General features: G+C 39.9%; 1 protein-coding gene and 1 long non-coding RNA gene across 5 annotated transcripts in view; both read left to right on the top strand.

The window, feature by feature from the left end:
• Positions 1-23,790, top strand: part of SSH2 (slingshot protein phosphatase 2) — a 291,139-nt gene that overhangs the window by 215,915 nt on the left and 51,434 nt on the right. For 3 of the 4 annotated variants that reach the window (XM_032279320.1, XM_032279317.1, XM_032279319.1), the window contains 4 exons: positions 5,020-5,084; positions 16,914-17,035; positions 22,817-22,885; positions 23,669-23,734. In XM_032279320.1, coding sequence (XP_032135211.1) covers positions 5,020-5,084; positions 16,914-17,035; positions 22,817-22,885; positions 23,669-23,734 — 322 coding nt within the window. The remainder of the gene's footprint in view (positions 1-5,019; positions 5,085-16,913; positions 17,036-22,816; positions 22,886-23,668; positions 23,735-23,790) is intronic. The other variant, XM_032279318.1, reaches the window with a different exon arrangement.
• On the top strand, positions 15,925-16,842 carry LOC116552588. Its single transcript, XR_004269459.1, has 2 exons — positions 15,925-16,150; positions 16,227-16,842. It is a non-coding gene; the product is annotated as an uncharacterized LOC116552588 (long non-coding RNA).

Below are 23,790 nucleotides of genomic sequence, written 5' to 3' on the forward strand. Positions count from 1 at the left end.
CACAGCTGTAATCCCAGCGCTTTGGGAGGCTGAGACGAGAGAATTGCCTGAGTCCAGAATTTTGAGGGCCTGGGCAAGATGGTGAAATCCCGTCTCTACAAAAAAATAAAAATAAAAAATTAGCCAAGTGTGGCCTGGAGTGGTGGCGTGAGCCTATAATTCCAGCATTTTGGGAGGCCGAGGCAGGCAGATCACCTGAGGTCCAAAGTTTGAAACCAGCCTGGCCAGAATGATGAAACTCCGTCCCTACTAAAAATACAAAAATTAGCTAGGTGTGGTGGCACATGCCTATAATCCCAGCTGCTCAGGAAGCTGAGGCAGGAGAATCACTTGAACCTGGAAGGCAGAGGTTACAGTAAGCCAAGATCGCACCACTGCACTGCAACCTGGGCAACAGAATGAGACTCTGCTTCAAAAAAAAAAATTAGCAAAGTGTGGTGGTGTACATCTGTGGTCCCAGCTACCTGGGAGGCTGAGGTGGGAGAATCTCTTGAGCCCAGAAGGTTGAGGCTGCAGTGAGCCATCTGCCATTTTCACACCTGTGTACTCCAGCCTAGGTAACAGAGTAAGACCCTGTCTCAAAAAAAAATAAAATAAAATAAGAGCCAGGCACAGTAGCTCATGCCTGTAATCCCAGCACCTTGGGAGGCCAAGGTGGGTGGATCACTTAAGGTCAGGCATTCGAGATCAGCTGGGCTAACATGGCAAAACCTCATCTTTACTAAAAATACAAAAGTTAGCCAAGCATGGTGGCGTGTGCTTGTAGCCCCAGCTACTCAGGAGGCTGAGGCAGGAGAATGGCTTGAACCTGAGAGACAGAGTTCTCAGTGAGCTGAGATTATGCCACCGCACTCCAGCCTGAGCAACAGAACAAAACTTCATCTCAAAAAACAAAAAAAGTTTAGGTGTTCTCTTGAATCCTGTTCAAAGCTACTTCAACTAACCAAAACCTAAATTTCTGATTTATTTCTGCTCTCTCATGATGATATAAGGAGGAGAATGATACAGAATATACTAAGATAAACTCATTGTCATTGCTGTGATGAGTTATTATGTCACGTAGTCAAATGCCAGTGTTCTGCTCCTTGAATATATACACTAAAAGACTGAAAATTTAACCCAGAGGACTTCTAGAAACAAAGAATCATCAAATGTTCACCTAGGAATGAGTATAAGACTCTGGTTTTGAAATATCAACTAACAGTAGTATATGCATTGTATTCTTTTATATTGGATTTCTCTAAAATCAGGAACACCTGTGGTGATGAGGTTTGAAAAGAATCATAGAAAATGTGTCCTAGGGAGAGAGATCTCAGGCGTAGGATATCCAGAGTTTAAGGAGATAACCTGATGCTTCTCTTCTACCAGCAGACCTTATTTGTCATTTTGGGGGGAAAAATAATAGCCTGAGGACACTAATCCTGATCTATGGTATACAAAAAGGTGATTGCTTGTTGTCATAAATGTGCCACATTGACAACTTGTGTCCTCCAGGAGTGAAAAAAAATTGCAATTACTACAAAAGGAACAGCTTAAGTGCTTAGATAAGAGGTGAAAGCCAAAAATACTGCATCCCATTGAGCCAGTAGTTGAGTTTAGCTTTAGTCAATATAATCATGGCTATTTTAGTGGCTGCCCTACTACTTGTTTGGGCCTTCATCTAGTTGCAAGTGTGGCAGCTCAGAATTGTAATCCATTTTGTTTGGGCAATATTGTCCTACCAGAACTCTTCAGCCATAGAAAATTTTTTAGAGTAAGGGGGAAAATAACCTCTTTTGGAAATTAGCTTGGATTACACTTTCTAAAACCTTCCTCCTCAGTGCCCAGTACCAGAGGTGAGGTCAGGGAGGACACTTCTCCAAACAACTTGTATGTGTGGAAGAAGTATGCCTGCTAAGCTTTGTATTTCTGTTCTGTGTGGATATTTAGCCCTTACAGTAAAAAGAAGATAAATTATTGGATTAAATCCAACTTGTCTGATTAGGATGTTGGGCAAATTGCTGTATGGCATGTAATAGTTAATGGGGTCAGTGGCTTTTAAAGTTTCTGGCACTGGTTGGCATTTCTTTTTTTGGTCAAACTTCTACACTCAATTGCCACCCAGGTTTCTACTTAACGTTGTTCATTTAGCTTTCCTCATACTAAAAAGAAAAGCAGATTTAACACAAGCTGAATAGACTTGATTTGTGATCCAGACCAGAACAGATGAGGCAGTGCAAGTATAAACTCAGCTTACAAAAGCCAGACTGTCACATAAACTGAACTGCCTTGGCTAATCCCACAGTAACTGAAAGTTGATGGCAGAATTGAGAGCAGATCAAGGGCTTACCATGTCTAATTGTACTTCCTTATGCATGTTTCTTGAACTGGTTAGAATTTTTTAACTGGGCTGCATATAAAATATCCAAGCACTATTTTGCAATCAAAGAAGGGTGTTATGAGTGAATGTCTGCCAGCATTTGAAATGGAAATAATTAAAAGCCTATAAAACCAAATAGAAATCTGAAATTTAGCTCCTAGAAGTGAAGTATATGGTGGGAAAATGTAGGAAAGGGATCTCAGTGGTATATCGGTATATTGCCTTCTCTTAGACTCTGTGAAAAACAGTTTCCTAGTAGGAAATGGTATGCAGTTTGCTCAGAGCAGTACTTTTTGCAGCTAACAAACCTGAGCTTCCAACTCACATAAGAAGCCTTACTTGAGTAGGACTCCTGACTTTTTTGTCTGAGCTTCAAATAAGCCAGCTGAATCTTTGGGCCAGTAGTGTTTGGAGTGGGGACTTTGAGCTACTATTTAGGGTTCTCCTCTAGAAGTTCTCCATCCTAAAAATCCTTTCCTGTGGTTACTTCTACTGGTAGGACAGAAGGAAACTTAGTTTTAAAGAAGCTTAGGCCTGGCACAGTGGTTCGCCTCTGTAATCCCAGCACTTTGGGAGGCCGAGGTGGGCAGATCGCTTGAGCTCAGTAGTTCGGGACCAGCATGGGCAACATGGTGAAACCTCTTCTCTACAAAAAATACAAAAAATTAGCCAGGCGTTGTGGCACACACCTGTAGTTCCAGCAACCCTGGAGGCTGAGGTGGTAGGAGGATTGCTTGAGCCCAGGAGGCCACAGCTGTAGTGAGCCGTGATAGTGCCACTGTACTCCAGTCTGAATGGCAGACCCTATCTCAGGAGAAAACAAAACAAAACAAAACAAAAAGTAGCCTCAGCTGCTTAACTCAGTTGCAACTTGTAACTCTGGTAGCTTTTCATTGTTTATACACAACACTTTGTCTCCTCATACTTGTTCTTTTATTTTTTGTTTAACAGCTTTATTGAGATATAATCCACATGCCATATAATTCACCCAGTTTACTCATTTAAAGTGTACATTCACTGGTTTTTAGAATAGTCACAGAGTTGAACAATCATCACCACAATCTAATTTTAGAACGTTTTCATCACCCTAAAAATAAACCCGATATCCATTAGCAGGCACTCCCTATTTCCCTCACTCTCTCTCCCAGCCCTAAGCAGCTACTAATCTACTTTCTGTCTCTATAGATTTGCCTATTCTTGATGTTCTGTAAATGGATTTTTGAGACAGGCTCCTTTTACTTGGCATGTTTTCAAAGGTCATTCATGGTATAGTATGTATCAGTATATCATTCCTTTTTTTTTTTTTTTGAGACAGAGTCTCGCTCTGTCACCCAGGCTGGAGGGCAGTGGCATAATCTTGGCTCACTGAAACTTCCATCTCCTGGGTTCAAGTGATTCTCTTGCCTCAGCCTCTGAAGTAGCTGGGACTACAGGTATGTGCTACCATGCCTAGCTAATTTTTGTATTTTTAGCAGAGATAGGGTTTCACCATATTAGCCAGGATGGTCTTGATCTCCTGACCTTGTGATCCACCCACCTCGGCCTCCCAAAGCATTGGAATTACAGGCATGAGCCACTGCACCTGGCCCATCATTCCTTTTTATGGCCAAATAATATATTTTGTGGATAATATCAGATTTTATTTATCCATTTATCAATTGATAGACATTTGCATTGTTTCCACTTTTTTGGCTATAATGAATAGTGCTGTATATACATGTGTGTACAACTTTTCTGGGTAGACGTATGTTTTCATTTCTCTTGGGTTTATGCATCTGAGACAGATTGTGTCCCTGGGCTTGAAATGTTATAGAATGGATCTGGCCAAACATAATGACTCTCCATTTTATTTTTGAAAATTGAAAGATTCTGCAATAATGAAATTAATTGGTCAGAAACCAGCAGTGAAAACCATCCTTTTTGGTTTGGGGTCGGGGGTTGTTTGGCTTTTGTTTGTTTATTTATTTTTAAATATAAGGTTTCGCTCTGTCACCAGGCTGGAGTGCAGTGGCATGATCATAGATCCCTTATGTAGCATATTTAATATATACTCTCATAATATCAGTCACTAATGTGAAAATCATTTTAAACTGTTGACCCTATTCTAGGGAGAATCCAAAAGTCTTCTTAGGTCAAATGCAACCAAAGAATATAATTAGAGAAATAGGAATGACAAAATGGTTAGCTTTTTAAAAGTTACAGATGATTCCTCTAATACTATACTACTACACCCATTTTCAAAGTGCCCTCATTGCTACCTTCAGTGGGCCTGAAAACACAGCCAGTGAGTGCTGCCTCTGCCTAGCAGATCTCACCAACAGGTCTCTCATTAACATCCACGATAATACAAAACTGAGACTGGTCTCAAGTGTACCTTTCACAGGACGGACATAAATTTTAATGTAGTATAGAGTAAAAGCAAATGTATTAATGTTTCACAATTGCTTATTGAAAAGAGGGAGATACTATCTCTAGTGAGTAAGAGATAGTATCTAGCAGTCTCTCTTTCCTTTTTAAGTCAATAATCATGTAATTTCTATGTCTAATTAGAGTCATTTAATGAATCAGAACTTTCTTTTACAAGTCACTATGGTAGAAGGAATCCTCTCTGTCAACATTAGAATGGAGAATAATTATCCTTTGATTGTAAATTTCACCAGGCGATCTCCAACAGCATCTCCAAGCAATGTTCATCCTACTACGCCCAGAAGACAACATCAGGCTGGTAAGTTAGTGGTGTCATTATAATTTTCTTCCTCAAAAGACTGTCTAAGATAGCCAACATTAAACAGTCATTTTTACATCCCAGTACAGTGCTGGGAACTATGTGAAAAAAGAATAATGGCATTTCCCCATCATCGAGGTGCAATTGGGGGTATCATCTAATGTGGAGTATTGTGAAATAATTTAATGTTTTAAGACTGTTGGTAAGCACCAGTTTGTAAATTATTAACTATAATAACAGTTGAAGTTCAGAAAATGGAGAAAGAACCTGGGGATTTGACCTAGATGTGGAAGGTTTATGTAGTCAGTGGAGCCTGAGCTGACTCTTGAAAGATGATGAGATTTGGCTTGGTAGAAAGAAATTATTCTAGGTAAGGACTCAACAAGCAAAAACACACATAAGAAAGGATAAGGAGGGAGTGAAATGGCCAAGGATTGATACTGGCTTCAGACTTGGGAGACGCGGACTTAGGTCCTTACTAATTATATGATACTGGACAAGTTACTTTACCCTGTCTGTGTCCATTTCCTCATCTCCTGACTACCTGTCACATTGAGAGGATCAACTGGACGTGAAAACATACTGAATAGTGCAAAGTGCTGTCTAAGTATGGGGATTATTATTATTATTGGGAAGATAGAGACTGGAAAACAAGGCAGGCAAATATGGATTTAGTGCTGTAAACTGGAGGTCTCAGACTGGCAGTGTATAGGCCAGACATTTAGTTTGGATCACAATGTTTTTTTAAAAAAAAAGGAAGCCAGAATTTTAAAGTTAGGTGAGGTCTGGCATGGGTTCTTAATTTACCATAATCTTCACATTTCCTATTGCATTCTTAAGTCAGTGTCACCATTTGTCATCATTCCTGCATTGTTGTAGTAGTACCTCCAATAAATCTGGGAAAACAAAACTGAGATGAGCATGTTTATTTGTGGAAATTGGAAAGTATTTCTACCTATATAAAATTCACGTGGCTTACTTCCCTTATTTATATTTCCCATCTGACCCTCTCAGTGGTGTCCAATCATCTGGCTTCCCTGGACCATATTGGAAGAAGAATTGTCTTGGGCCACACATAAAATACACTAACACTAACGATAGTTGATTGGCTTAAAGAAAAAAAAATCACAATATCTTATAATGTTTTCAAAAGTTTATGAATTTGCGTTGGGCCACATTGATAGCCATCCTGGGCTCCATGTGACCCATGGGCCATGGGTTGGACAAGCTTGCTGCTTGCTTTCTTACTCACTAGAGATAGTATCTCCCTCTTTTCAATAAGCAATTGTGAAACATTACGGGTTTTTGAGCCAAGGAAAGCCATGGGACAGCTATAGTAGTTAAGGAAGATTCCTCAGAAGCTAATGCAGATTAGAGATGAGAAAAAGGTCATTTTAAATCAGGGAGGCCTGTTGGGTAGTTATGGTAGTAATCCAGGTATGTGGTAATGAGTCCTTTGGTTAGACTATATAAAAATTTAAGGAATCCTTTCATAGTTATTTTATTCTTAATTTTAATTTTTTAAATGTTTTATATCCTAACCAAAAGTAACATTATACATTTATATAAATCTTATCTGTATTTCTTTCTATATTTCATTCTTTAATAATGATTTAAGGCTGGGCACGGTGGCTCACCCTTGTAATCCCAACACTTTGGGAGGCTGAGAGATAGCCCATATCGCACCTATTATAATAGTATTAAATAGTAGTCTTGGGCCAGGCACAGTGGCTCATGCCTATAATCCCAGCACTTTGGGAGGCCAAGGCAGACGGATCCCTTGAGGTCAGGACTTCGAGACCAGCCTGGCCAACATGGTGAAACCCTGTCTCTACTAAAAAAACAAAAATGGGGCTGGGTGAAATGGCTCACGCCTGTAATCCCAGCACTTTGGGAGGCTGAGGCAGGCAGATCATCTAAGGTCAGGAGTTTGAGACCAGCCTGGCCAACATGGCGAAACTACCGCTCTACTAAAAATACAAAAATTAGCTGGGTGTGGTGACACGTGCCTGTAATCCCAGCTACTCAGGAGAATGAGGCAGGAGAATCACTTGAACCCAGGAGGTGGAGGTTGCAGTGAGCCAAGATCACGCCATTGCACTACAGCCTGGGTGACAGGGTGAAACTCCACTTCGAAACAAAACAAAAATTAACTAGGCATGTTGGCACACACCCTGTAGTCCCAGCTACTCGTGAGACTGAGGCAGCAGATTGCTTAAACCTGAGAGGCTAAGGTTGCAGTGAGCCGAGATCATACCATTACACTCCAACCTGGGTGACAGAGCGAGACTATGTCTCAAAAAATAATAATAATAACATTGTTATTATTTAAAAGGGAACAAAGTGATGCAATTCTTATAGTATTAATAATCTGGAGTGGCTGGGGTGTGGTGGCTCATGCTCATAATCCCAGCACTTTGGGAGGCCAAGGCAGGAGGATCACTTGAGCCCAGGAGTTCAAGACCAGCCTGGGCAACATGACAAAACCCTGTCTCTACAAAAAGTAGAAAATTAGCTGGGCATAGTTGCACGCCCCAACAGTTCCAGCTACTTGGGGAGGCTGAGGTGGGAGTATTGCCTGAGCCTGGCAGCTTAAGGCTGTAGTGAGCTATGATCATGCCACTGCACTCAGTCTGGGCAACAGTACAAGACCATGTCTACCATCATCATCATCATCATCATCTAAAGCAATGATTCCCAAACTTTAAAGTATATCAAAATCACCTGGAGAGCTTTGTTAAATCACCAATTACTAGACTCCACACACAGAGATTGGTTAGTAAAGGGGAAGCAGAGATAATTTTGGGTTTTTTGTTTTTGTTTTGTTTTTTGAGACAGTCTCACTTTGTCACCAGGCTGGAGTGCAGTGGCGAGATCTCACCTCTCTGCAAACTTCGCCTCCCAGGTTCAAGCAGTTCTCCTGCCTTAGCCTCCCGCGTAGCTGGGATTACAGACGTGCACCACCATGCCCAGCTAATTTTTTGTGTGTATTTTTAGTAGAGACGGGGTTTCACCATGCTGGCAGGATAGTCTTGATCTCCTGACCTTGTGATCTGCTCGCCTTGGCCTCCCAAAGTGCTGGGATTACAGGCATGTGCCACCATGCCCGGATGATAATTTGTACTTTTAAGCCAGTTTTGAAACACACTGATGCTGCTGATCCAGGAATCGCACTTGGAGTACATCTCTTCTAAAACCCATAACAACAGTCACTTGCACATACTGGGTGCCCAGTAAATATTTGCTGATAGCTTTCAACATTTGTTTGGTAAAGCTAAAGCTTTAAAGAGATCAAATATCACTTTATCGTTTTCTCATTGATAACCTTCTGGAGTTTGGTTTGAACCTCTAAATATTAAAATAATTTTAACTACATAGAGACTTAGAATAACATGAAGGAAGTAGTTACAAAGGCAGATCTGGCAATTAAATATTTTCTTACTAAAATATGCATCTTCAGCTGCTTTACATTTATAAAATATAAATTCAGAAAATGTAACTAATGCCTCTGAATTCAAAGTTCAAATGGCAAGCCATTTTACAGTTGTTTTGAATGGTTACAAACACATAGTCATTATGTTTCAGATTATTGAGTGAGTCATCTCCAAGAAAATGAGTCAATGCATTGTATGACTTTGGACAAATTAGCACTTTTCTAACTGAAAGGAGCATTTGTAGACTCAAAGCAAAGGCTTTTGTTTTGAGTTAAATTTGGAATGCTAAAACTCTTAAGATTTGTGCATAAGGTTAAAAGAAAAGTTTGATAGTCAACTGAAAGTCTTGCTTTTTTTCTTTTTGAGACAGAGACTTGTTCTGTCACCCAAGCTGGAGTTTAGTGGCGTGATCTCGGCTCACTGCAACCTCCACCTCCTGGGTTCAAGTGATTCTCCTGTCTTAGCCTCTTGAGTAGCTGGAATTACAGGCGTTTGGCACCATGCCCAGCTAATTTTTTGTCTTTTTAGTAGAGACAGTTTCACCATGTTGGCCAGGCTGGTCTTGAACTCCTGACCTCAGGTGGTCTGCCCACCTCAGCCTCCCAAAGTGTTGGGAGTACAGGAATAAGCCACTGTGCCTCGTCAAAAGTCTTGTCTTTATTATTATTATTATTATTATTATTATTATTATTATTATTTGAGATGGAGTCTCACTCTGTTGCCTGACTGGAGTGCAGTGGCACGATCTAAGCTCACTGCAACCTCCGTGTCCCAGGATCAAGCAATTCTCCTGCCTCAGCCTCCCAAGTAGCTGGGATTACAGATGCGTGCCATGCCCAGCTAATTTTTGTATTTTTTTTAGTAGAGACAGGGTTTCACTTATGTTGGCCAGGATGGTTTCGATCTCTTGACCTTGTGATCCACCCACCTCGGCTTCCCAAAGTGCTGGAATTACAGGGGTGAGCCACTGTGTCTAGCTGCCTTTGTTTTTTAAATAACCCAAAGAAACCACACATTTTACTTTAGCATTGAAAATAGGACGAAGGCAATCTTTTCCTCCAGGGAAGCTCTGTGTTCCAAATACATTAATCAAGCATTAACTTTAGTACATAGTAAAATAAAGGAAGTGGTTTTATAGTACTCTTGCACATTACCAAAGATCAACCATTTAATTAAAATAATAAACTGGGAAATTAAGAATTTTCAGTACATTTGAAGTAACTTCAGTTGATATTCTTATCTGAAGCTGAAGTGCTGATAAGGTACAAAGAGGTCTTTTTTGAGTACTTTGCAGGAGAATTTAAGAAAATGAGGAGTTTTATGATTTTGGTTTTCATCATATGTTGCTTTCTAAAGTGGAAATTGGTTTATTTTTTTCTAACTATCAATATATTATGTGGGGTTTTTTCCTCCCACACAATGCAAAAAGGTATAAATAAAAAAGTAAAAATCACTCTGTATTCTACACTCTGAGAAAATTATTCTTAGCTATTCGGATAAGTATCCTTCCACTTTTTTAAAAAAATATGTATATATAAGAAAGGTGGGTGTGTGTGTGTGTGTGTTTGTGTAAAGAGTAAGAGGAAGAGCATTGTTTTGTTTTACAAAAATGTGATAAAAATAGAAATACCTTTTGGTAACCTACTTTCTTCATAGTTTATCATGGATATCTTTCCATCTCAAATAAATCATGGTTTTTAATGGCTACACAGAATATAATTCATATTTTTTTAGTAGAGACAGACCGGTTCAAAAAAAAAATCCAGACTTCCTCAAGCTCTAATCTTTTTCTTTTGAAGACAGTGTTCTTTAGTTTATTAGTGTCACAAGTGAAGCGTATTTTAATTTTGGCTGTTGATTTTTCTTCATTCTTTTGACTAGAATTTAATATTTACATACTTTTGGAACCTTTCTCTCTGATGGATTGGGTGAACTGCCTGTCTTAGACATTGGGTTTTTATAATGTAGTTCACTGGGGGTAATTAATTTCTTTTCACCAAGAGTCTTACATCATGCACACAGAGCATGATGTAAGACTCTTGGTGAAAAGAAATTAAAGGTAAAGGTACAATGTAAGCTTTAATAAGAGTATTTCCTGATGTTAGATGATGCTGAAGAGAGAAGCTTTTTTTTTTTTTTTTTTTTTTTGAGACAGAGTCTTGCTCTGTCGCCAGGCTGGAGTGCAGTGGCGCAGTCTCGGCTCACTGCAACCTCCACGTGCAGGTTCAAGCAATTCTCCTGCCTCAGCCTCCCAAGTAGCTGGGACTACAGGCGTCCACCAACACACCCGGCTAATTTTTGTATTTTTAGTAGAGACGGGGTTTCACCACGTTGGCCAGGATGGTCTCAATCTCTTGACCTCGTGATCCCCCCTCCCCGACCTGTGCTGGGACAGGCGTGAGCCACCGCGCCCGGCCTGCTTTTTTTGAGATGGAGTCTCGCATTGTCACCCAGGCTGCAGTGCAGTGGCACAATCTCGGCTCACTGCAGCCTCTACCTCCCAGGTTCAAACGATTCTCGTGACTCAGCCTGCTGAGTAGCTGGGATTACAGGCACACGCAACCATGCCCAGCTAATTTTTGTATTTTTAGTAGAGACTGGGTTTCACCATGTTGGCCAGGCTGGTCTCAAATCCCTGACCTCAAGTGATTCGCCTACCTCGGCCTTCCAAAGTGCTGGGATTATGGGCATGAGCCACCAAGCTGGGACAAGAGAAGCTCTTTTATCAGGTGGTATTTGTAAACTGCTTGTAATCAGGTTAAGCATTTAAATTAGATGCTGAGTATTATTCTTTAATAGATGAGCTTTGAAAACAGGTTGAGTTCTTTAGGAATGAAGCAGAGGCAGGCAGGGCTACTTCAGTCCTAAGATTGCTGGATCCAATTCACCTGAAACTTGTAATAGGCTTCCACATTTAAGTAGTAAATGTAGTTTCTTGGAAATATAAACTTAGTTACTATTGCTGCCAAGTTTTAAAATCCATTATATTGTTTTGTTTAGACAATTGAAATGGACTTCAGTAGCGTCCTTTTCAAGGAGAACTTTAGTTGATTAATCAAATGCATCTCAATTATTCTTATTCCAGTCATTGATTTCAGTCTAAGTTCTGGAGACTGAAGAAACATTGGAAATGGCATCATTTTCAAAATTAGGGTATTATGTACAAACCTTCCATTTTAAATTATATTTCTTTGATTATGTTAAGAAAGTAGATTGTTAGATTTTGTTTACTCTTAACCTCCAGCAGAGGAATATGAAATAAACCTCAAACCAGGATGAGTGTTAGACTTTCCTTATGCCTGTGACACATAGATTTGTAATTCCTTTGTAGCAGGAGCGGCCGCGGGAAAGGATCTCTCGGGCACCGAATACAGGAGGAAGGAATTTATTTCAGCTGGGGGCTTGGTGGCATAGGTGCCTAACAGCCAAGCTCCTCTAACAAAGGGAGGTTCAGCCTTTATATAGGCTTATACTTTAGATGTTACACCTGGAAGAATCTTAGGTTCGTAGTTTTATGACTCACATGTGAAAAGGTCTCTGTTTACAGTTTCAGGAATTACATTTGAAAGGGCTCCAGTTTACAGTTTTAGGACTCACATGTGAAAAGTTCTCTGTTTACAGTTTCAGGAATCACATATGAAAGAGTTCCGGTTTACAGTTTTAGGACTCACATGTGAAAAGTTCTCTGGTTTGATCTTGTTTTAAGTAAATATAGTACCTTCTGGAGAGTTTCCCCAAGGCCTAGCCTGTTGTTTTCAGGAAGGGAATTCAGGAGGCGCCAACTGGCCTGCTCTCTCTTCTATTGAGATGCACAATGGATGACGGGCGGGGGAGGGAATCCCAAATGCCTGGGTCTCCCTTCTCACCTTAACCTAGGATCTTGAAGCTTAAAAGGAACTTTTTTTTTTTTTTTTTTTTTTTTTTTTGAGCTAGCTGAGATTTTATTTTGGACCAAAAAAAAAAAAAAAAAAAGCCAATTGAATTGTTTTGCAGCTGGAGGCATGGGCAAGGGGGGTCCCCAGGCAGTAAACTCCCCGCGGGTGGGCTGAGGGCTAGGGCTGAGCGTCGGATGGGTCTCCCATTCCCTGTGCTCCCCTGTACAGCAACCTCCCTCCCGGGCTCTGGGGCAGCCTCAGGAGGGGCAGGCTGGGAGGGGCTGTTGCAGGAACTTTTTTTTTTTGAGAATTTCATTCACTCGCTCTGCCACCCAGGCTGGAGTGCAGTGGTGAGATCTCGGCCTACTGCAACCTCCTCCTCCTCGATTCCAACAATTCTCCTGCTTCACCCTCCTAAGTAGCTAGGATTATAGACGTGTGCCACCATGCCCAGCTAATTTGGTTTTGTTTGTTTGTTTTTGTATTTTTAGTAGAGAGAGGATTTCACTATGTTAGCCAGACTGGTCTGGAACTCCTGACCACAAGTGATCCGCCCATCTTAGCCTCCCAAAGTTCTGGGATTACAGGCATGAGCCACTGTGCCCAGCCTAAAAGGAACTTTAAAGTCTTGGGTTTATCCCCTCACATTTCAGAATTTTTTCTTTAAAGATTTTAGCTCTTCTTCTAATTAGGATATAGGTGTTGAATTAATGCTGTAGGTACTATCTAAAGGTCTGTAATCAAATCCCAGTAATTCTTAAGTACTATTCTTCCATCTAAGAAGCTTAAAATTGACCAGCCTGGACAACATGGTGAAACCCTGTGTCTACCAAAAATACAAAAATTTAGCCAGACATAGTGGCGGGCACTTGTGGTCCGAGCTCTTTGGAAGGCTGAGGTGGGAGGATTGCTTGACCCCAGGAGGCAGAGGTTGCAGATCACCCCACTGCATTCCAGCCTAGGTAACAGAATAAAACACAAAAACAAAAAAGAAGCTTAAAATTGAATGGATCTGAGATATGCATGTTATTCAAGCTTAAGTCAGTGTGAAATGGCTGGGGCCCTTCTCATTAGGTTTGGGATCTTCTGTTACAGTTTGAGTAAGCAAGGGAGAGCCAAACATTTGAAATGCTTTTGATATGGTAAAATAAACTTTTTAAAAAGAGACAACTCGCTGAGCACAGTGGCTCACACCTGTAATCCCAACACTTCGGGAGGCTAAGGCTGGTGGACCACAAGGTCAGGAGTTCAAGACCAGCATGGCCAAGATGGTGAAACCCCATCTCTACTAAAATTACAAAAATTAGTCAAGTGCAGTGGCAGGTACTTGTAATCCCAGCTACTTGGGAGGCTGAGGCAGAATCGCTTGAACCCGGGGTCCAGAGGTTGCAGTGAGCTGAGATCACACCACTGCACTCCAGCCTGGGCAACAGAGTGAGACTCTGCCAAAAAAAAAAAAAAAAAAGAGACAACTAATGTTTGCAATGAATATCACTTAAAAAGAAACTCTTGCAGCTCACTTTTAACTCGGTCTGATAGCTTGCATTATAGGTAATATGAAAGTTTTATTTTTCTTTTTATCAGCTTTGACTTTGCTAATCGGTTGCCACTGGTTGGTGTAGGAGCTGTAGATAAATTGTAAGAAACACAGTTCACTTGTTCTCAGGCCATTTGTATTTGAGCCTTGCCAGAAATTCTTGGAGCCTTAACAGAGAATAAAAGATCCTCTAACACATTCAGGAAACTTGGGCCAAGGGAGGCCCAAGTATAAATATGTAATAATATGTGAGATCTTGTTTATAAGAAATTCTAGTTTACCTGCACCAGGTTTTCTGGTTAATTAACATGTTGCATAGTGTTTCTACAAGCAGACAAGGAGTCAGTACTGGCTTCCAGTCCACCACATATACATTTACTATTTATCCATTGTTCTATGTGTATAATGTCCCACCCTTGATCACAGCCTTCTAGACCTTAGTTCATTTAAATGTTAGTTCTTCTTAATTTTCTCATAAGTGAATTTGGTTTTAAATGCTCAGTTACTTCATGGAACATGAAGTCAGAAGTACTCTGTCCTATGCATTTGGCATCAGAATGGTAAACATTACATTCTTGTTATATCCATTCCTATTAGAAACAAGATTTAATGTAGCCACTTCTGCTGTTTGTGCTTCTCTAGCTTTTCCTAGGAGTATCAGAGTAGAAACAAAAATATAGCCACCTCTACCTTGCTAAATGGGTCATTTGAGCCGTGCAGCTATCTCTCTTTTTCTCTTGGCCTGGTCATTTTGGAATAGTTACAGAGTTAAGGGGAAGAAGACTCTAAGAACAGCAGCACTGAAAAAAAAAATTCCAAGCAGAAATTTCTGACAAATAGGAGCCAGTTAATGGATTAGAATTCTGTTTTTCTAAGGAATAGGGGTTATTTTATACAGAAGAATTTGCCTCTAGATCACATTTTCCTGGTTTCAAAGAGCTGTCATTTTGCTGGGTGCAGTGACTCACACCTGTAATCCCAGCACTGGTAGGCCAAGGTGGGCAGATCAACTGAGGTCAGGAGTTCAAAACCAGCCTGGTTGCTTGGCCAACATAGTGAAACCCCATCCCTACTAAAAATACAAAAATTATCCAGACGTGTACCTGTAATCCCAGTTACTCAGGAGGCTGAGGCAGGAGAATCACCTGAACCCAGGAAATGGAGGTTGCACTGAGCCAAGGTCACACCATTTCACTCCAGCCTGGGTGACAGAGTGAGACCCTGTCTCAAAAAAAATAAAAAAAGTTCAGGCACCGTGGCTCATGCCTGTAATCCTAGGACCTTGGGAGGCCGAGGCAGGTGGGTTGCCTGAGCTGAGGAGTTTGAGACCAGCCTGGGCAACATGGTGAAACACTGTCTTTACTACAATACAAAAAAAAAAAATTAGCCAGATGTGGCAGCATGCACCTGTAGTCCCAGCTACTTGGGAGGCTAAGGCAGGAAAATTGCTTGAACCCAGGAGGCAGAGGTTGCACGACAGAGCAAGACTCCATCTCTTTAAAAAAAAAAAAAAAAATTTGTCATTTAAAAACTATTATTAACAAATGAAAGAAGAGTAGACTAGACTGTATACTCAAGGAGGGTATAAATCATGTCTCTGTCTTCCACCACTGAATCCTCAGTACTTGGCATTATTATTTATATAATATATGTGTAATAAATATTTGAATGTTTCACCTGAAGTTGTTTTATTTTTAAGGCTTATAAGGTATCTTTTTAAACTTATTAAGGAAATTTCCAAACATATCAAAGTAGAAAATACATCCTCATAAACTCATTACTTAGCTTTTTTTTTTTTTTTTTTTTTTTTTGAGCCAGAGTTTCGCTCTGTCATCCAGGCTGAAACGCAGTGGCACAATGTCAGCTCACTGTAACCTCTGCCTCCTGGGTTCTAGTGATTGTCCTGCCTCAGCTTCCTGAGTAGCTGGGATTACAGGCATGTGCCACCACGCCCAACTAATTTTTTTTGTATTTTTAGTAGAGACAGTGTTTCACAATGTTGACAGGCTGGTCTCGAACTCCTGATCTCAGGTGATCCGCCTACCTTAGCCTCCCAAAATGCTGGGATTACAGGCGTGAGCCACCTGCGCCTGGCTGTTACTCAGCTTTAATAACCATCAACCTTTTGCCTGACTTCTTTAATCTATCCCCTCTCCTTTTTAAATGCTTTTGTTGGAACATTTTAAAGTAAAACTCAGAAACCATGTTATTTTACTCCAGGTACTTAAGAAAAAGGCACAGTAACCACAATGTCATTATTACAGTAAAACTCAGAAACCATGTTATTTTTCTCCAGGTACTTAAGAAAAAGGCACAGTAACCACAATGTCATTATTACACTAACAGTAAATCCTGAATTTCATCTAAGATCCTGTCCATCTTCAAATTTTCTGAGTGTTCTTTTAAAATTTAATTAACCAATAAATTAAAACTTTTGACAAAAAATGAGAAGTTTCTGAAAATAAAATCTCCTTTAGTTATTGAAACAAAAAATCTTGTGGTGTATTAACGTGCAGGAATTCAGTATAGCAAAGTCAATACTCCCCTTAGATGATGCTAATAGTTTATTTCATATTATAATTGTTTGTGGGAATTGCATCTCTGAGACCAATACATTCATATACCTCACACTTCCCTCTTCAGTCTTTGGTACACACTGTGGTGATTATTATAAATTACACTAATAGCAAACATCTTATTCAGCATTTACTGTGTGCCAAGCACTGTGCTTTAAGTGTATTATTTTATAAGATTCTTAAAACAACCTGACAGATCGGTATTATTATACCTACCGCCAATTAATTTAATAACTTAACAAAGGTTTTATAGCTAGTGTACAAGCTGAGATTTAAATTTATGTCTCCTAACCTCTGGCTCTCCTGCCTTCCTGAGTATGCTTTAAGACGCTGATGCAAAAGGGTTGAAATTATCTGAAATTAATATTCTAAATTTCATAATTTTTCTGTTGTCTGCTAACTTCCAGGCTGTAAGACTGGAAAGTACTTACCAGAATCGAACACGCTATATGGTAGTGGTTTCAACTAATGGTAGACAAGACACTGAAGAAAGCATCGTCCTAGGAATGGATTTCTCCTCTAATGACAGGTATGGTGGTACCATTTCAAAATGTGAAAACTGCTTTTTAAGTAACCTGTTCCAGTTGCCTTTTTATTTTTTTGAGATGGAGTGTCACTCTGTTGCATAGGCTGGAGTGCAGTGGCACAATCTCATCTCACTGCAACCTCCACCTCCCGGGTTCAAGTGACTTTCCTGCTTCAGCCTCTGGAGTAGCTGGGATTACAAGTATGCGCCATTATGCCTGGCTAATTTTCGTATTTTTAGTAGAGATGGGGTTTTGCCATGTTGACCAGTTTCAAACTCCTTACCTCAAGTGATCTGCCTGCCTCAGCCTCCCAAAGTGCTGGGATTACAGGCGTGAGCCACCATGCCCAGCCCCAGTTGCCTTTTATCACAAAAATGTCTTGTGCAGTTCTGCTGTTAAAGTTCAAGACATAAAACTAGAGAACATAAGTATCTTAGCCACAGTCTTGAGAGACAAGAATGTTTAGTGAATGTCTTTGGTTGTGCGTTTACCATTATTCCATACCTTCATCTCATCTTTAGGTAGTCATGATATAAAGCAAGTGGTTTCAAAGTTACATTTCCAGGGAAAAAAAGCTGCTTTTTCTTGGCAGTCTGCTCTATGTTTGTTTTCTTTTTTATTTCTTTTTCTTTTTCCTTTTTTTTTGATACAATGTCTCACTCTATTGCCCAGGCTGAAGTGCAGTGATGCCGTCACTGCTCACTACAGCCTCAAATTCCTCCTAGGTTCTAGGGATCCATGCCTCCTAACCTAAGTAGCTAGAAATACAGGCATGCACCACCATGCCCAGCTGTCTGATCTCCTTTTGTTTTTCTTCTAATTTTTCTAGAGATGAGATTTCCTTATGTTGGCCAGGCTGGTGTTGAATTCCTGGACTTCAGCAATCCTCCTGCTCTGGCTTCCCAAAGTGCTAGGTTTACAGGCAAGAGCCTTGCACCTGGTCTACTCTGCTGTAATCAGTAATGATTCACTTTGGTGATTCTAGGGCACCAGTGGTCCCAGATTCAAAGAGATCCCACTTAAACCACAATCTGTTTTATTTTTCCGTGTCTTTAAACCTTACTTTTACCAAATGTTATGCCTCCTTTTTTCTTCTATTGAGTTAAAAAGGATGGTGGGGGCAGGGGTGATGGTACAGGATGGCTCCTTAAACTCAAAGCAGAACTTTTTGTTATTATGTACCTTTGACTTTAGCTGTACTTTACATTCTATGATTAAAGATAATACACAACACCTAGTTTTTTAGGTTTCTTGTCCTTAAGGTTTCTTGCTTTCCTTTTATATTTTCCCCACTTTTTCTGGAGAAACGTTTGGAAGACTGTGGAATGTGGCTGCTAAGCAGATCTTTACACTCTGGATAATAAGCCTCAGGAAATCCTGCCAGATGTCTCAAAGCATTGACTTCCTGGTTCAGGACAAGAATGGAACTATGGAGTAACTAGGGGTGTGACCCAGGCCTAGGGGAATTTAGTCACAAAGAGAGGAGAGGACCCGGGGAATGATTGTAATTGTCCTGATGTTGAGGGATAAAAATCACATTGTCACTAGAAAGTTTCCCGAACCAGTGTTTACCTTATTCCTATATAGAAGTCAACCTGAAAATGACTTGGGGGTTCACAGGGATCACAAATCCAAAGTTATTAGCTTGTATACCACTTACAGCATTTAATTGTAGGCTCTGAATTAACACAGGCTTATAAACCACATTTAGGAAGCTTTCTCCTGCATAGTTTTAACTTCTGATGTTACCTAAGCATCAGAGCTTTCAGTATTTTCCTATAACAGCACCTACCTTGTTTACATTCATTAGGATTTTAGGACCTTTAATTTAGTTTTTTAATCTCTCTAGATCTGTATTGTCCAGTATAGTTGCCACTAATCATATGTGCCCCTTCCTTCCTTCGTTCGTTCCTTCCTTCCTTCCTTCCTCTTCTATTCTTTTTTTTCCTTCTTTTCTTTTTTTTTTCCTTTTTGTCGAGAACAGGGTCTCTGTGTTGCCCAGGCTGATCTCAACTCCTGGGTTCCTGCCTCTGCCTTCCTGAGTGCTGGGATTATAGGCATGAGCCACTGCACACAGCATGCATGTGTCTTTTTAAATAGATTAAAATTAAATGAAATTTCCATTCCTCAATTCTGACTAGTCACATTTCAAGTATTCAGTAACCTTATGTGCTAGTGGCTATCGTATTAGACAGTACATGTACAGAACATTTTCCATTCTTGCCAAAAGTTCAGTTGGACAGCACTGTCTAGCTCCTATTTCCTTTGTTCAGTTCTCCCTGACCCCCTCCCTTGAAAACCTATAGAACAGGAACAGGAACCTCATGAAGCTTCAGTTGAGTCCTCCCCTAAAGACAGAAGACAATAACTGCAGAGTCTCTTGACCCAGAATATGAGCAAGCACATGTCTAATCTTATGTCTTTCACTTTGTCCTGAACTTTACCAGAAAAAATGCATTTTAATATAGGTACCCAGTAGTTATACTCAGTAAACTACATCTGTCTTTTGCAGTGGTTTTGTCTGAATCATATCTGACCAGTGTCACTAGCCAAAGGAAATTTTAGTTTATAGAAGACAAAATAAGGCATGAAAAGCTGGAAACTAGTTTTCATTCTGTATGGTAAACTTGCTGTTATGAAATTCCCATACATCCTCTACTTTAATGAGCTCCTTGGATAGTTAGAACTCTCAGGTACTCAGGTAATTTAAAAGCATTTCTGTCTCAGTTGTCAGTGAAGGAATTTGAATTTGTATCATTTCATGTCTGAGACTGTAAAATATTAATGCTTAAATGGTATTAAGCCAAAGTGGAACCCAGATTATGACAAGTACAAATAGTTCTTAATAATGCATGGCAGCCAATTCATTTAGCCTATTTGCAAGTTTTTTGAGAATTATAAGTAATAAATTTTTTTAAAATGCAGCAAAGTCTTGGTTTCTAAAATGTAACGTATATTTTAAGTTATAATAGAGCTTCATGGTTTTGTTTGGTTTTTTAATTTCTTTTTGTACCCCCAACACCTTGAAATGTCTGGTACATAATAGGCACTAAATAAATTTTTATTGAATGAGTTGAATATTTACTAAAATAAGTAGTTATACTTTAATGGAGAAAAATCTTGAGAGACTCAGGTAACCTAGACAAAAATACAAAGTGTGCCTCAGTCAGGCCTTTCCTTCCTGTTGTGTGAAAAAGCTACTTCTTAATGTGAAAAAGCATTCTGGCCTGAATACAAGCCAAAAATGTAATGTTAGTTCCTGTATATCCATGTCACTTGTCCAAAAGTTGACCAAAATCTGGTCACAAGCTTATAGATCATACTCTTTTGAAGCTTTCTTTTTATATAGTTAATTTCTAGATTTGTCACTGGACTACAAACCCATCATATTTATACTCCAAATTATACTTGTTGCTAAGAACCTGGCTAAGCACTCACTAAATACAAAACAAAAAGGGGGATAAAACTATCCCCACTTCATCTTCAAAACAAATTTTTTGTGTGCCCATCTCATCTACTCAACAAAACTTGTGGTAGAGCTGTCTTACTTGCTTCTGGACTCTGGCATGGTAGCTGTGCTTCTGTTGTTCAGGTCCAGGTTCCAATGTGGACAAGCTGTTTTGGTCTTGATTTGAATCCCCTGAGCTCTGGAATCACTAGCAAGGTGTTAAGTAGCACAGGCCAGCAAGTGTAGTGGAAAGACCAACTAAGGGCTGGCCTCCTTTAGCCCTGCAGTGACTCTTAGCAGTTAAAAGTTTGGTATTCCTCATGCTGTTTTTAAAACATTTAAATAATGCTTTAAAAACAATCACTTTCAAATGTATTTGGAACACCCATTACAGATTCATATTCATATTTATGTTATGTCTGTACACCTATACCTATGAGAATAGGTTTTGTTATTCACAGTTTAAGATGAAGAAATTAAGACTGAGAGAGGTCAAATAATTTTTTAAAAGAAGTTGTAATACTGAAGGAAATCAATCCCAGATCTTTTATTCAATGACTATTACATTTTAGGCGCTTAGGAAGTATTATACACTTTTTAAAAATTTAATCTTCAAAACAGTACAATGAAGAAGATATTTTTATCCTAGTTTTACAAATGAAGAAATTAAGGCATAAAACAATTAAGTAATTCACCTAAAATTATACAATTAGTGCTAGAAACAGAGCCCATCCTCTTAACCATACTGTGCTTTTCCACCTCCCATGTGCCAGATTCTTTCTACTACACCATGCTGCCTCTCTAGATAGATTGGCTTGGAGTATCATAGAAGCCTTTCAGAGACTATCCAGAGGGGAAAAGCAAGTTATGGCAGCCTTAAGGAGAGACATTGGCAGTGATCTGGAGTAGGTTACTGTTTCCCAGCAAAGAGGTGTGATAGAGCATGCAAACAGGGGTCCATGGCTTTCTGTACCAACCTCTTCCATTAGCTTAAAGTCCTTCCGGGGCTATTGTGTGATTGAAATAGCATTTTAGGCCTGGTGCAGTGGCTCGCGCCTGTAATCTCAGCATTTTGGAAGGCTGAGACGGGTGGATCATTTTGAAGCCAGGAGTTCGAGACCAGCCTGGTCAACATCGCAAAACCTCATCTCCACTAAAAATACAAAAATTAGCCAGGCATGGTGGTGCATGCCTATAATCCCAGCAGGAGGCTGCGGCAGGAGAATCGCTTAAATCCAGGAGGCAGAGGTTGCAGTGAGCTGAGATTGTACCACTCCCTCCAGAGGGAGACTCTGTCTCAAAAAAAAAAAAGAAAGAAATAGTGTTTTTAAATACCATACTAGGGCTACCTTTTTGGTGGTTGTTGACGTTTCTGTTTACTCTGTGTTTCCACAGTGCTAGCTCAGTACACAGTCACAAAGCAGTGTTTCATTGATTTAAGTTGTGTTGTGTCTGTTTTGTCTATCTTGATTACAAGCTATTAAATACAATTACTTCTTTATATTTTTAATTCCCTTTCCCTTTTAGTCTATTGAATGTGTTCTGGTGTTCATTAAATCTATGTAAACCTGAGAATTAGAGGCAAATCACACAACCCAAGGTCTCCAGCAACCAGCAATAGTTATTGGCATTAAAAATAATCCTTGGGGCTGGACATCATAGCTCACGCCCATAATCCCAACACTTTAGGAAGCTGAGGTGGGTGGATCAGTTGAGATAAGGAGTTCAAGACTAGCCTGGCCAACATGTGAAACCCCATCTCTACTAAAAGTACAAAAAAATTAGCAGGGCACGGTGGCACGCACCTGTAATCCCAGCTACTGGGCAGACTCAGGCAGGGGAATTTCTCGAACGTGGGAGGTAGAGATTTCAGTGAGCCAAGAGTGTGTCACTGCACTCCAGCCTGGTCAACAGAGTGAGACTTCATCTCAAAAAAAAAAAAAAAAAAAAAAAAAATTCCTTGGAGTTGAGTTGGGCTCTGTACCCTGTCCTAAGATCTGCCAAATGCAAGACAATAGCAATCATCTGCATTTTTTAGATAGTGGCCATCTGCAAGATGACAATGTAGGAAGCTGAGTCAGTAAGTTCTCTTCATTAAATATTTAAGGAACTGACTCACTATCTCTTTAAAAACAACAACAACAAAAACAGCTCCTGAGTCTTCAGGAGATTAATACATAAGATTAATAGTAATATGATAGAAATTTCTTCACTATAACACATATGCCAGAATTTGGAATTTAAGGGTTTATCCTTGGTGTTGAAAGAGTTAGTAAACAAAAGACTGCTTCCCAGAGTAACAGGAGTAACTTGTGGACTATTTCTTCTCTTGCAGTAGCACTTGTACCATGGGCTTAGTTTTGCCTCTCTGGAGTGACACACTAATTCATTTGGATGGTGATGGGTAAGAGATTTCCTTTTTCATTCTGTTACAGAAAGCCAAGGGGTGGGGTTCCATCTTAGTACCCATTCATTCAGCTAAAAGGGAGGTCCAGTGTGCCAACTAAACTTACATGTCAGCAACTCAATGAGTCCTTTTAAACTCCTGTTTTGTAAAATGGAGTAAAAATACAACTTGCCAGGGTCTCTCACTTCTGTTCTTCTAGGCCAACCGTGGTAGGAATCAAGACAAAGAAGAACTAGTTTGTTGGCTGTTTAATATGAGCACATGGGACTGTTGCAATGCTCTCCCAAAGGATGATATGTTCTGTTTCAAATAAACTCTTGCTGCTCCTGCCAGCTGTCAGCTTACAGTACAACCCCTTTCCTGTGCCAGTTCCTTCCAGTGACCCCACCCCCACCTACCTCCTAATGTTTTTAGAATGTGTCCCCAAGAGACCAAGATGTTTGCTCCAGTTTATAAAACCAGGGTCAGGTTTGCTAAGAACCCACAAGACTTCCAAATAGAAATATACAGAACAGTTTGTCCACAGCTACAGCTGGGAAACTGCATTTAATTCCCTAACTCCAATATGGGAATCCATTCATTTTGCCAGGTAGATGAGGTCAGACAATTTGTTGAACCTTTTCGGCCAAGTCTTATGCTCTAGTTAAAACTTCTGCATGAAATGCCTGATAATTCCTTCTACTGAGCCAGTTGTTAGCCTGGGAAACATCCTTGAAAACTTACAACTGAAATAACCTACCCTAATTTGTGGATTTTTGTCTTGTTCTCATTTGTCCTTAGTGGGTTCAGCGTATCGACTGATAACAGAGTTCACATCTTCAAACCTGTATCTGTGCAGGCAATGTGGTAAGATGACTTTACTATCTCTACAAAAGTGTTTTTTTTTTTTTTTTTTTTTTTTT

Source organism: Sapajus apella, unplaced genomic scaffold (assembly GCF_009761245.1).
Source record: "Sapajus apella isolate SASKATOON/1434 unplaced genomic scaffold, GSC_monkey_1.0 scaffold12, whole genome shotgun sequence".
NCBI lineage: Eukaryota > Metazoa > Chordata > Mammalia > Primates > Cebidae > Sapajus > Sapajus apella.